This window comes from Mobula hypostoma, chromosome 9 (genome assembly GCF_963921235.1).
Source record: "Mobula hypostoma chromosome 9, sMobHyp1.1, whole genome shotgun sequence".
Classification (NCBI taxonomy): Eukaryota; Metazoa; Chordata; class Chondrichthyes; order Myliobatiformes; family Myliobatidae; genus Mobula; species Mobula hypostoma.
The window spans coordinates 28,353,701-28,367,888 of NC_086105.1; the positions used below are offsets into that span (position 1 = coordinate 28,353,701).

A 14,188-nucleotide genomic window follows, 5' to 3' on the forward strand; every position below is an offset into this window, starting at 1 on the left:
TGATTTTCATATCTATTCAGTGCCTGAGACTTCTCGCTTAAGTGCCCACCAGTTGTCCAGTGTTGGTGGATTCCAGTTGCCCTGACACCATTTCTCCATGACTGCAATGTCCTGGTGAAACCTTTCACCATGTTCGTCATTGAAAGCATCAAGATTGGCAGGGAAGAAGTCTAAATGTGAATGCAAAAAATGAATCTTTAGTGACATGTTGCACTTCATAGTTTTGTATGCTTGAAGTATGCTGTCGATCAACTGTACATAGTTTAGTGTTCTGTAGTTGCCAAAGAAATTTTCAGCCACATCCTTAATACCTTAAAATGTGATTTTCTCTGGTCCCACTAGAAGTTCCTTGAACTACCCATCATTGATAACCTGTTTGACTTATTGTTGGCATCAGTTATTCTGACTTGATTTATGAATTGAAATAACGAATATAGGTGACTAAAAGAAATATAGTGCCAATAGGGAAATTTCATGGTGAGTTCACTGGGGTTTGATGTGAAGAACAAAGTGCTGGTGAGGAAGGCACTCCTCCCACCCCCCCCCCGCCCCAGGGGAGCAGACACTCTATCTGGCTGAAGACCCTAACCAGATTCAACCCACGCAAAGTTGTGGGGCCTGATACTATACCAGGTCGAGTTCTGAAAGACCACGCAGCCCAGCTGATGGATATATTCAACGTCTCTCTGGAACAATTCATTGTTCCCTCGGTTTTCAAGGCGGCAACCATCACTCCAGTGCCAAAGAGGGTGACAGTAACCTGCTGAAATGACTATCGTCTGGTAGCGTTAACATCAATTATTATGAAATGCTTTGAGCTGGTCATGGAACACATTAAAGCCTTTCTCCCAGCTACATTAGACCCTTTCCAGTTTGCTTATCACTCAAATTGATCCGCTGATGATGTTAAATTTGGGGAAATGTAGAAAAGAGATGCTGTGTTGAACTGATATGACTGACCAGTTGCAGCAACCTAAATACAAGCTTGAGAAATGGAGGGCTGGGGGTGGTGGGCACAAAGGATCTCAGTGTGACATTATAGGAAGGCAGTAAAGTGATTGGCTGGTGAATCTTAAAACATTAGCTTTATAGGTTTCTCATCAGATTGTAATTTGATCTAAATTCATACCTTAAAGCTATTTTAGTAGAAAAATCTAGATTATAATTATCCAGTTGGAAATCTTAGCAATGAATTGAAGCAATGGATTGAGCAGTTGAGGTGTTTTGGTTATAATTACATGTGAGCTGGTGAATATGATTCACAGGGGTTACATTCGTAATTGTCCATAGCTAGAAGAACTTTAAGCTGGAGTTCAAATGTTGGATACTGCAATGATTAGATTATGAGAACACTCAGTCCTCTTTAACTGTCGTTTAGAAATGCATATATGCATTAAGAAATGATACAATGTTTCTCCGGAGTGATAGCACAGAAAACAAAAACAACAGGAATTCTGCAGATGCTGGAAAACAGACCAAAGACTAACACTGACAAAACCACATAATTATAACATATAGTTATAGCAGTGCAAAGCAATACCATAATTTGATAAAGAACAGACCATGAGAACGCTTACCTGGATATTGTGTTCCAAATGACAATGCTACCCCTTAGAGTATGGGGCAGTGGGTTCAATGGTGAAAGGGTGAAGTGTGGTGGTTTTGAAAGTAATGTGTAGAAGCCCTAATAGATGAATTTGCAAACAGTCCCCAAAAAGTCCTACCAGGTGAGGTCCCTAAACAGTCCTTCTAGGTGAGGTCCCCAAACAGTCCCCTAGGTGAGGCAATACTTCACTTGTGAGTCTGTTGGGGTCATCTATTGCATCCGTGCTCCCGGTGCAGCCTCCTCTACATCGGTGAAACCCGACACTTCCCCTCTCCCACCCCTTTATCTTTCCCCTTACTGGTTTTTCACCTGGAACCTACCAGCCTTCTCCTTCCCATGCTCACCCCACCTACTTTATAGGGCCTCTGCCCCTTCCCTCTTCAGTCCTGACGAAGGTTTCTGGCCCAAAACGTTGACTGATCGTTTCCACGGATGCTGCCCGACCTGCTGAGTTCCTCCAGTGTGTTGTGAGTGTTGCAGATGAATTAGCAAAACAGGCACTAAAGACATCTTAATAATAGGAAATCCAAAAACAGAAAAGAGGGAGGAAATAAAAACTATCAATAGCGGGGGGAGAAAACAGAAAACCTGCAGGAACTAAAGGCTTTTCAAGTTCCCAGAACAAGATTAGATCTGATTATGAGGACACACAGACCTCTTTTATTGTCATTTAGTAATGCATGCATTAAGAAATGATACGATGTTCCTCTGGTGTGATATCACAGAAACACAAGACAGACCAAGACTGAAAAACTGACAAAAACCACATAATTATAACATATAGTTACAACAGTGCAAGCAATACCGTAACTTGATGAAGAACAGGCCATGGGCACAGTAAAAAAAGTTCAAAGTCTCTCGAAAGTCCCATCGTCTCACGCAGATGGGAGAAGGAAGAAAACTCTCCCTGCTGAGCTTCCAGCGGCGCAAACTTGCTGATGCAGCATCCTGGAAGCACCCGACCACAGTCCGACTCTGAGTCGTCCAAAAACTTCGAGCCTCCGACCAGCCCTCCGACACTGAGCACCGAGCACCACCCCTGCCAAGCGCTTCGACCCCAACCCCGGCCGCCAGCAGCAGGCAAAGCCAAGGATTTGGGGCCTTCCTTCTGGAGATTCTCGATTGTACAGTAGCAGCAGCAGCGAACTGGGCATTTCAGAAGTTTCTCCAGATGTTTCTCTGTGCTTCTCACGTCTGTCTCCATCAAATCAGAACTGTGCACGGCACAATTTATTCGGCACAATTGTATTTAACAAATAGATATCATTTCACCGGAGTGGCCGCGCACACTGCGTTGCGCAGCCATCTTCTCCTCCTGTCCTCATCCTAGGATCTTAATGGAAGTGGCTGCAGAGAGATGCATTGATTATGATCTTTCAAAATTCCTGAGGTTCTGGAAAGATTCCAGATGTATTGCAAAACCACAAATGGAACATCTCTTTCTATTCAGGAAAGGAGGCAGACAGAAATCAAGAAACCTTAGGCCATCTAGCCTAACATCTGACATTAGGAGAGCCCAGGGACACAGTATCAAGGAAATAGCAGCAAGGTGCTTAAAGCATCATGCATATTTTAATAAAAGGACATCGCGTGCGATAGAATTAACCATATTCTTTTGAGGATGTAATGAGTGGGTTAAATCAAAAGGAATCTGAAGATGTATTTGGATTTCTGAAGGCAATCATTAATACGTGTTCTAATATGTTACCATGTAAGAAAAAATCTCATGGAATATACAAAAAAGCAGTTTTGGAGGTTGAATCATGACTATATTGAAGGCTTGTTTTTGGCTATTAGCGGGAGGAGGGTTAAGGTTATGTAGAATAGATAGGAGAATGGAATTCAGCTAGCATTAGATTGACCTTGATGTTACTGAGAGACCAGATAGCCCTGAGGCCTCCAACTTCAGTTGTTCTTAGGTGTGTCACTATTGTATTAAAGAATGGGATATGGTCTTTTCGGTATAATTGAACATGATGCCTGACCAAAATGCAGACATAGGTTGGGTAAATTTTTGGTAACTGTAAATATCCTCTAGGGTAGGTGCGTGATAGGTGAATTGGGGAAGGGGAACTAATGGGCATGTTGGAGAGAATTGATTAGAAGAAACTTATTTGTTTATTGAGATACAGCATGGAGTAGGCCTTTCTGACCCTTCGAGCCACGCCGCCTAGCAACCCACCAATTTAACCTCAGCCTAACCATGGGACAATTTACAATGACCAATTAACCTACCAACCGGTACGTCTTTGGACTGTGGGAGGAAACCAGAGCACCTGGAAGAAACCCACGTGGTCACAGGAAGAATTTACAAACTCCTTACAGGCAGTGGAGGGAATTGAACCCAGGTTGCCTGCACTGTAAAGCGTTGTGCTAACCACTACAGATTGACAGGATTGCCTTTAGAGCCAACATTAGTCTTGATGGGCTGATTGGCCCTCTTCTGTGTCATAAGGAAATATAAAAATTGCTTTTAGATTCACAGTAGTGTGTCTCTCTGCTTGCCCATCCAATATAAACTAGTAAAATAACATCCTGAAACCAGATCAATCTTCATTGTTTCAAAACCAAATGTTCCATGTCAGGGTTGACACAGGCACTCAACAGCTAAACAATTAACATTTAAATGGTCAAAGTAAATGCATTTGCGACTAAAAACTGATACGTGGAAAATAACTTGATTGTCCATTCACTGCCAGTCTAACTGACACTTACTGTGCTCAGTGTTCTTGCAGCTTTCGTGGCCGCAGAAATAAGCTTGCAGTTGCTGCAGTCGGCTATATGCGATGCGAATGAACTGAACCTCGTGATACTGAGCTCTCTAGACGTGGGGGAGCCCAGGTCGGATTACCGGTTAGCCAATCTTAGCCAGGGCTGAAGCTGATCCTAATGTTCATGGTCTCTGGAAAAGCTTTATAATAAGTGGGTGATATGGGTGCAGTCTGTTTCCCGGTGGACAAGTTGGTTACTGAGTTAGGATGTGATGCTGCATAACTACAGGAATCTCTGCTCACTTTCCCTGTCATTACAGCAGAATATTATAGGCCTGCTGCTGCCATTCATAATCAGATTCATAACTATATGATAGGGCTTGAGTTTGTACTTTGTAACTAAACAGACATTATCTCCAATAATTTCATTTTAATTGAAATGCCAGAACTAATTTCTATAAACTGACACTAGCAGGAATTATATCTAAACTTTAAGAAAAAGGTGAATGGAATCCTTAGTTTTGTATCTGTAGATATAAAAATAAGACCGCAGCATATCACAAACAAGAGAAAATTTGCAGATGCTGGAAATCCAAGTACCAGACAGAAAATGCTGGAGGAACTCAGCAGGCCAGGCAATATCTATGAGAAAAAAGTACAGTCGACCTTTCAGGCCGAGACCTTTCAGGTATGACATTTTCTTGGGACGTACACTTTAGCTCAACCCATTTTAAGCACCCGAAAGGATGAAAGAAATAACAGAATGCACTGGTAGGAATTCTTTACAATGAGGTGCATTTTATGCAAATCTTCAAGCATGTTTCCAATAAGATTCAAAATTGTTTAATGTCATTTCCAGTACACAAGTGTAAAGCAGAACAAAATCATTGTTAATCCCAATCCAAAGCAGCACAAAGAAAACACAATGAGATAAAGGATACAATAATAATAATAATACAAAAACACAATAAATATAAATATATAAGATAGCTTATATACATAGATTAATTGTCTGACCATAAATTGACACCAGGCACAGGAGTGTCTATACATACGGTGACTGACAGGAAATGATAAAGTAGTGGTGGTTAGAGGCCTGGAGGGGTGGTGTGAGTTCTGTTGAAGTTGATAACCATCCTTTTTGTCTTGTTGACATTGAGGAAGAGGTTATTTGCCTGGAACCAGGCCTTGAACTCTTCCACCTCCTCTCTGTAGGCCATCTCCACTGTGGAGCCATCAGTGAACTTGACAATGTGATTACTTGGGTGTTTGGCCGTGCAGTCATGTGCAGGCAGAGTGTACAGCAGTGGGCTCAGCACACAGCCCTGGGGGGAGCCCATGTTGAGGATGATGGGGAGGGAAGAGCGGTTATACATATCATGTCTTATCTGAAGTTTGTTGGTTATGAAATCCAAAACCTTGTTGTGTTGAGAAAATGTTGTAAAACATTTAAGAGTCAGAAAAAATACTGAAAGGTAAATTTTGCAGTTCAATTTAATGTTGGAGAATGTATACAGAATGTCTGTCTGTCTAGGTACCATATCCGATGCGGGAGTTGGTGACCATGGTTTTCCATATAGATCTATCCCTCGTTCTTTGGATGACTTCCATTTCCTCGATGTGTAGCCACCTGGCTAGGCTTTTGATGTACATAAGCCGAGGTCTTCCTCTAGGTTTGCTCCCCTTGATCCTGCTGGAGAGTATGAGTTTTTCTAGTTCATCTTTCCGCATGATGTGTCCCAGGAATCTGAGTTGTCTTTCCCTTATTGTTGGTATGAGTGATCGAACTGCTTGGGCTCTTCTGAGAACTTATTCATTTGATGTGTGTATGGTCCATGATATTTTTAACATTCTCCTGTAGAACCATAATTCAGCTGTTTCTAGTCTCTTTTCCATTGCTGGGGAAATGGTCCAGCATTCACTTCCATAAGTCAGGATAGAATAAATGTAACACTGCAGTATTCTGTTTTCAGTGTACCTGCTCATCTTTCTGTCTGTTAATATGGTCTTCATTTTTTGGAAAGCTTCTTTCGCCATTGCTATTCTGTATTTGATATCTGTGTCGCACCTGCTATCACTTGTTATTAGGCTGCCAAGATATCTGAATTTGTTGACTTGTTTGATGTTTGTATTTTCGATCTTGATCACACATTGTGGGATGTTTGTCTTTCTGGAGATGACCACGCTTTCTGTCTTCTTGGTGTTGATTGAGAGGCCTCTGCGATTACTTTCTGCTGCCACTATAGTGAGTAGTTCTTGAAGTTTACAGGCATACAGTATATACCTTATCCTCGCTATATGAGAGGGATACGTTCCTCAAAGTTGACGCATAATGTGAATAATTATTCAAATGGAGAAAATGAGGGATGCGTTCCAGAGAGCTTCCTAAGTATGTTTTATCTGTAACTTATTCACATTTCTATACCAATACGACACAAAAGCAGTACTACAAGACAACATTTGTATTATATTTAATCAATTTAAGGTAATATTCAATGTAATAAATCATAGAAAGTTAATATCCTCTGGTGTACAGTACTCACCAACAGCAGTAGGTGTGTTCACTCTGGGAGATGAGTGGTTGTTGTGGTGTCAGGCAGCTTTACACAGATAAGGTGGATGGTTGCGGTCGTCAGGATAATATCAAGCACAGCAAGGGGTGAAGGAAGACTCACAGAACTCTTAGAACTGCCGGCAGCAGGAGATTACAGCGATTTGCATAAAATTGTGAGGGTTGTTTGTTTGGCAGCATTTTGTTTTTCAGCATAAATTTGCTTGTAGGGAAGAAGGGTTGACGGCAGGGAATGACTGAAATGCTGACTCCGTTCTAAACTTGGGTCCATGTCCATCGCCATTTGTGCCAAGTGTTCCGACTTCCACCATTCCCTCACTGTTGGTAAACTCCCGGGATTTTCAAAATCGTCTGTTGCTTGCAGCATCTGAGAGATAGTTCGTGCTAAAAAAATACGTATGCCTTGAATGTGGATCACACTGGTCAAGTGGTTGAATCAGCGATGTTGTGTTAAGCGGCAGGAAATGCACTGTTATGTTAGGATGAATGCTGTCCAAATGTTTAGGATGGGCTGGTGTATTGTCAAGCAACAAAAGAACTTTAAAGGCAAGATTCTGTTCCTGGCAGTAGCGTCCAAGAGCTGTGTTACCTTCAGCTGATGCTGCGCTATTTATAATTTCCAACTTCTTTTTCAAGTGTTAAAGTGGTTCTCTGCCGCTCAGCTGATGGCCCAGGACATGAAATTGGACGCTTTGGAGGCATAGTTAAATATTTCAAGCGCAAAATCACTGCACCGTAGGTAAAACCAACAGAAGTTTAAGATCACGCATCCACACCTTGCCAAAACCAATGCGAGACTGGCGAGAGTGAGATTGTGAAGCGTGCGCACATGACTCGTATTGGCGGGAAGGCGGTGCTCCTCACATAACTGTGAATTTTGGATGCATATAACGAGACGTTGGTATAAATAGGTTCCTCGCTTAACTGTGAATCCGCATAGTCTGAAGACGCATATAACGAGGATAGGTGTACAACCTGAAATCCTTACTCTTCACAAACATCCATGAAGCAGAATTGAATTGAACCTAATTGACTTTATTACTTACATCCTTCACATACATGAGTAAAAATCTTTAAGTTACGTGTATGTCTAAATGTGCAATTTATAGTAATTTGTAATAAATAGTATGCACAACAGGACAGTCAGTATAACATAGAAACACAATTGTTATCAGCATGAGTTCATCAGTCTAATGGCCTGGTGGAAGAAGCTGTTCCGGAGCCTGTTGGTTCTGGCTTTTATGTTGCGGTACTGCTTCTCGGATGGAATCTGTCTTTATAGATGTCCTGAATAGTGGGAAATTCACATCGACAGATGTGCTGGGCTGTCTGCACCTCGCTCTGCAGAGTCCTGCAATTGAGGGAAGTACAGTTCCCATACCAGGCACTGATGCACCCAGTCAGGATGTTCTCAGTTGCACACCTATGAAAGTTCTTAGGATTTGGGGGCCCATACCAAACTTCTTCAATCGTCTGAAGTGAAAGAGGCGCTGTTGTGCTTTATTCACTGCACAGCTGGTATATACAGACCACGTGAGATCTTTGGTGATGTGTATGCTGAGGAACTTAAAGCTGTTCACCCTCTCAGCCCCAGATCCATTGAAGTCAATAGGGGTTAGCCTCCCTCCATTCCTCCTGTAATCCACAACCAGCTCCTTTGTTTTTGCGACATTGAGGGAGAGGTTGATTCCTTGTTGCTACTGTGTCAGGGTGATGACTTCTTCTCTGTAGGCTGGCTCGCTATTATTTGAGATTAGGCCAGTCAATGTAGTGTTGTTAGCAGATTGGAACTGTGGGTGGCAACACAGTCATGGGTCTACAGAGAGTAAAGGAGGGGGGTTAGGACACAGCCCTGAGGAGCACCTGTGTTGAGGGTCAGAGGGGCAGAGGTGAGGGAGCCCATTCTTACCACCTGCCGGTGATCTGACAGGAAGTCCGGGATCCAGTTAAACAAGACAGGGTGAAGGCCAAGGTCTCTGAGCTTCTTGTCAAGCCTGGAGGGAATTATGGTGTTGAATGCTGAACTGTAGACCAAGAACAGCATTCTCACATAAGCATCCTTCTTCTCCAGAAGTGGAGGGACGAGCTGTGGCTATTGTGTCATCTGTCGATCGGTTGTGTCTGTAGGTGAATCATAGAGGGTCCAGTGTGGGTGGTAACATGCTGCAGATCTAGTCCTTGACCAGCCTCAAAAACCCCAAAGAATGAATGACTGAAAACATTAGAACCCCAAAGCCCCCCATGCACAAGCAGCGCCAAAAGCATCAACCCCCCCACCCACCACCCAGCATGCAAGCACCAGGAAAGCCCCCAGACACCATGTTCGAGAGTCCATCAAACACTACTGTCCATCCCAACGCTTCAACACCTCAGACTCTGTCCCACTAATGATGGAGAGGGATATATCGCTCCTGCCACAAAGAGAGGGGAGACCAGCAGCTCGTCGTTTTGATGTTACAGTCTGCTGCGTCGATTGTCCAAGTTCCGCTGGCATGAGGACCAGTAGGCTCAGACTCACCATAGAGAAAGAGAATGCTCGAGTGCAGAGGTTTTCTTTCGACAGCAGCATACAGCACCTGCCTGCCGTCTCAATGCTTCAATCTCCCACGAAGCTTCAATCAGCGACACCGGGCTGCACCCGGAGGTATTGAAACGCCAGGCTGCTCGGCGAGTTCCGAGACCGAGAACCCACCGTCCGCGAACAACCATAGTTTGAGCTGCAGCTGTAGTTCATGTACCGGGACAGGACCCCGGCCACCTTGAAAAAGAATAAAAAAGACACGAGAAGAAGGGAATTAAACTGTTACACAGACAAACTGGAGGAGGTTGCCCAGGTCTGCAAAAGCCTCTGGTGCTACTCCAGAAAATTCTGACGAAGATAGTGATAATGGGAATCCTATATAGCCACTGATGCTGTGTTCAAAAATTCTTTTAAAAAGCATATTAAATAGTCACTTATTTAAAACAAAGAAGGGTCTCAGCCTGAAATGTCGACTGTTTATTTATTTTCATAGATACTGCCTGACCTGCAGAATTCCTCTAGCATTTTATGTGTGTGGCTTTATGCAGGATTGATTATCTATGAAAGTGTTATGAGACTACCTGAAGTAGTCTGCTGGTAAAGGAATGATTTACTTCCAACAATTGCCACCGTCTGCTGGTTTATGTGGCTTATCATTATATTGAATGCCTTTTTTAAAATGTAGGACCATGCAAGATGATGATTAAAGTCTATGTTCAATATCTATTAATTTAAATATTATGCAATCAAAGTTATAGGGACCAACAAGCTTATTGGACCATGTTATTCCTCACTCATTCCTTAGTTTACTGGAATATTTCGAATGTAAAGGAATGAATGGGGAAAAAAAATACCAGCAAAGTGTTTCTGGTTGTCTAATGTGGCTCCTGAATACGCAAGAAATTCAGCTCCAGTTTGTAATCTCAGCTCAAAGACTCATAGAGTTATACAGCACACATATAGGCCCTTCAGCCTTACGCAGACCCATGCTGTCCCATTTGCTTGCATACTTTATACTTTATTGTCGCCAAACAATTGATACTAGAATGTACAATCATCACAGCGATATTTGATTCTGCGCTTCGCGCTTCCTTAATCAATACATTCTACATTTTCATTAAGATGTTTTATTATTTTCTAATCAGGAGTCGTCATAATATGATAATTCTAATCAGGAATCGTCATAATTCAGTAATGACATGGGCAATTACTCATTCCTTCATGAAATTTCTTTATTAAAATATATATTAATTGTAGATCACAATATCACTTCTGGAACAGAAAATAAGGAGATTCAGTTTGAGAATTTCTCCACATGTCCTGCTTTGAGGTTGCCCAGCAAAACTGGACTGTTTAATTCCTAGTTTCTAAGGCGCTTTTTTGAATCAAATCTCCATCTAACTAAACTGAGAGTATTGGATCAGCCCTGTAGTTAGTGATTTGGTAAACCAGTGTTAACCAACTATGATGCAGAAACTAGTCTGTGTAAGTGGAACAAGTGCTACACATGCCCTTACACTTCCTCCCTTATCACCATTCAGGGCCCCAAACAGTCCTTCCAGGTGAGGCAACACTTCACCTGTGAGTCGGCTGGGGTGATATACTGCGTCCGGTGCTCCCGATGTGGCCTTTTATATATTGGCGAGACCCGACGCAGACTGGGAGACCGCTTTGCTGAACATCTACGCTCTGTCCGCCAGAGAAAGCAGGATCTCCCAGTGGCCACACATTTTAATTCCACATCCCATTCCCATTCTGACACGTCTATCCACGCCCTCCTCTACTGTAAAGATGAAGCCACACTCAGGTTGGAGGAACAACACCTTATATTCCGTCTGGGTAGCCTCCAACCTGATGGCATGAACATCGACTTCTCTAACTTCCGCTAATGCCCCACCTCCCCCTCGTACCCCATCTGTTACTTATTTTTATGCACACATTCTTTCTCTCACTCTCCTTTTTCTCCCTCTGTCCCTCTGAATATACCTCTTGCCCATCCTCTGGGTCCCCCCCCCCACCCCTCCTTGTCTTTCTTCCCGGACCTCCTGTCCCATGATCCTCTCATATCCCTTTTGCCCATCACCTGTCCAGCTCTCGGCTCTATCCCTCCCCCTCCTGTCTTCTCCTATCATTTTGCATCTCCCCCTCCCCCTCCAGCTTTCAAATCCCTTACTCACTCTTCCTTCAGTTAGTCCTGATGAAGGGTCTCGGCCTGAAACATCGACTGCACCTCTTCCTAGAGATGCTGCCTGGCCTGCTGCATTCACCAGCAACTTTTATGTGTGTTGCTTGAATTTCCAGCATCTGCAGAATTCCTGTTGTTATGATGCAGAAACTTGCTGTTTAACTGTTTTTGATGGTTATTTTAGACTTGGAAGTGTTTACGTGAAATGTCATTGGGTTTATTTTCCAGGTGCTGCACTACACCTGCATGATTATGCCTTGCTGAATGTGGATTGGCTGGTGAAGAATGCGACCTATCTCCCTAATTGTTATATTTGTTTCACGGATGCTGGAGGTGTCAGATTTCATTTCTTCCTCAACCGCCCAGAGAAGAGACTGGTCATGTGTTCAGAATGGGTTTTGCTTGAGAACTACAGACGTCAACTTAAAAATGTCACAGAGTTTGATAACAGGTACAGATTGATCAATTCTAAATTGACAGTTCTTACTTAATAAATTATTTTTATGAATTCTCCCCAGTGCCGTGGAGGAGCTGAATTGTACTGGAATGTTGTTCAGCAATTGTGGGCATTCTTTCAGCTCCTTACTCAACTGTTCAGCGTGGGGACACCATGAGCAAATATTTTAAGGCAATGCACTTTGGCCAAATCTCTCCTTAGCTGGTGCTTGTGGTAACTTGATCTCCGAATACCAATCAGGAAGAAATGTACGGCCTAACTTTCTTTATGTAGGAAAGTTGTAGTCTATTTTATTCCAGTTGTCTGCTCTGGATGAATTTAGCTGCACATTATGGATTAAAAATAGCACCTGGGACATGCCCACGTGGACCAAAGTAAGCAGTGCATCTGCCTCTGAAAAAGGTGGTTTCTGGTACTAGGTATACTGATTTTGCTCTGGTTTTCCGCTGTGAGAAGATTGAGACAAAAAGTTCAAAGTACCTCTATTATCAAAGCATGTATACATCATACAGCTTTGAGATTTATCTCCTTACAGGCAGCCACAAAGTTCAAAGTAAAATTTATTATCAGGGTGCATACATGTCACCACATACAACCCTGAGATTCTTCTTCCGGCAGGCATACTCCGCAGATCTATAGGACAGTAACTGTAAACAGGATCAATAAACAACAAAGTGTGCAAATGCCAATGCAAATAAATAACGAGAGAATGAAATAACAAGCTAGGGTCCTTATCGTGAAACGTCCCGTTGTGGGAACACAAGAAATAGAATGAATGTAGTTATCCCCTTTTGTTCAAGAGCCTGATGGTTGAGGGGTAATAACTGTTCTTGAACCTGGTGGAAAACAAAAAAACCCAAAAAGAAAGAAAACCGTCAGACACCCACTGTGCAGAGGAACAAAAAAACAGATCACTTCGGAACATTGCGATTCTCTCTACAATGAAAGCCTTTCTCGTAACTTTAAATGAAGTCCGGGCTTTGAATCCACTCTTATGAAAGCCAAACGGTGTAGCTAAAGATCAGATATTGGTAATATTATCCTAGAATGCTTTAAAAAAAGAGGCAAAACCATTCCCAAAGATGATTAAAAAAAAGTTGAGCATTTTGCAGCATGTAATGCCACTTAAGATGGCTTCCTATCCCCAATGCATTGCATAAAAAAACTATTGTTTACAGCTCCTTTAACCTTATTCATGTCTGTAACCCCTAATACCACTGCACAACATTGTATATACTTCCGTTCATCCTAATCAAGCCTCCTTATTTCCCCAAACCTGCTGAGGCAGAAATGTTATGCATTTTCTAGCTATTAAAACTCCCCAGTTGGCATCCTATTTCAGCACCTTCAAAAGTTTTTTCTTTTACCAAATATGTGGATATCATTTGTATTTTGTTACCTGTTGTCTGTTCTTAAATAGTCACTTGGCTGATTGGTAGTATTCCAACCTCAGTGTTAGTAGATTGAGAGTTTAGTCCTGGATTTGAACCTTAATCTATGCTAAAACTGTGGTACACCAAGAGCAAGGTTTTGTACTTTTGCTAGTACAACACTTTCCCCTTTCCCCATCATAGTCCCTTTCCACATGAGAACTACTGACTTATTGTCTGGCTAATCAGATAGACATTTCAGAAAGAATGGTGGAATTCAACCAGTTTTCCCACTCAATGTTTAATCAACTACAACAGCTCTGATTATCTTAAGCATGAGATAGTCTGCAGATGCTGGAAATCCAAAGCAACACACCCAAAATGCTGGAGGAGCTCAGCAGGTCAGGCAGCATCAATGGAAAAGAGTAAACAGTTGACATTTCAGGCTGAGACCTTTCTGTAGGCCTGGGAAGGAAGGGGGAAGATGCCAGAATAAAAAGGTGGAGGAAGAGGGATAGCTGGAAGGTGATAGGTGAAGCCTGGTGGGTGGGAAAGGTCAAGGGTTGGAGAAGAAGGAATCTGACAGGAGAGGAGAGTGGACTATTGAGGAAAAGGAAGGAGGGAGGGTATCCAGCGAAGAAATAAGAGGCTAGTGTGGGGAAAAGAAGAAGAGAGGAGCTGGAGGAAAAATTTTATTTACCGGAAGGAGAAATCGATGCTCATGCCACCAGGTCAGAGGCTACCCAGGCGGAATATAAGATGTTGC

At 42.6% G+C, this 14,188-nt stretch overlaps 1 protein-coding gene across 1 annotated transcript in view; it reads left to right on the top strand.

The window, feature by feature from the left end:
- ada2a (adenosine deaminase 2a) overlaps positions 1 to 14,188 on the top strand; it is a 71,818-nt gene that overhangs the window by 15,441 nt on the left and 42,189 nt on the right. The window contains exon 2 of the mRNA XM_063059646.1: positions 11,824 to 12,046. Within this exon, the coding sequence (XP_062915716.1) occupies positions 11,824 to 12,046 (223 nt within the window). The remainder of the gene's footprint in view (positions 1 to 11,823; positions 12,047 to 14,188) is intronic.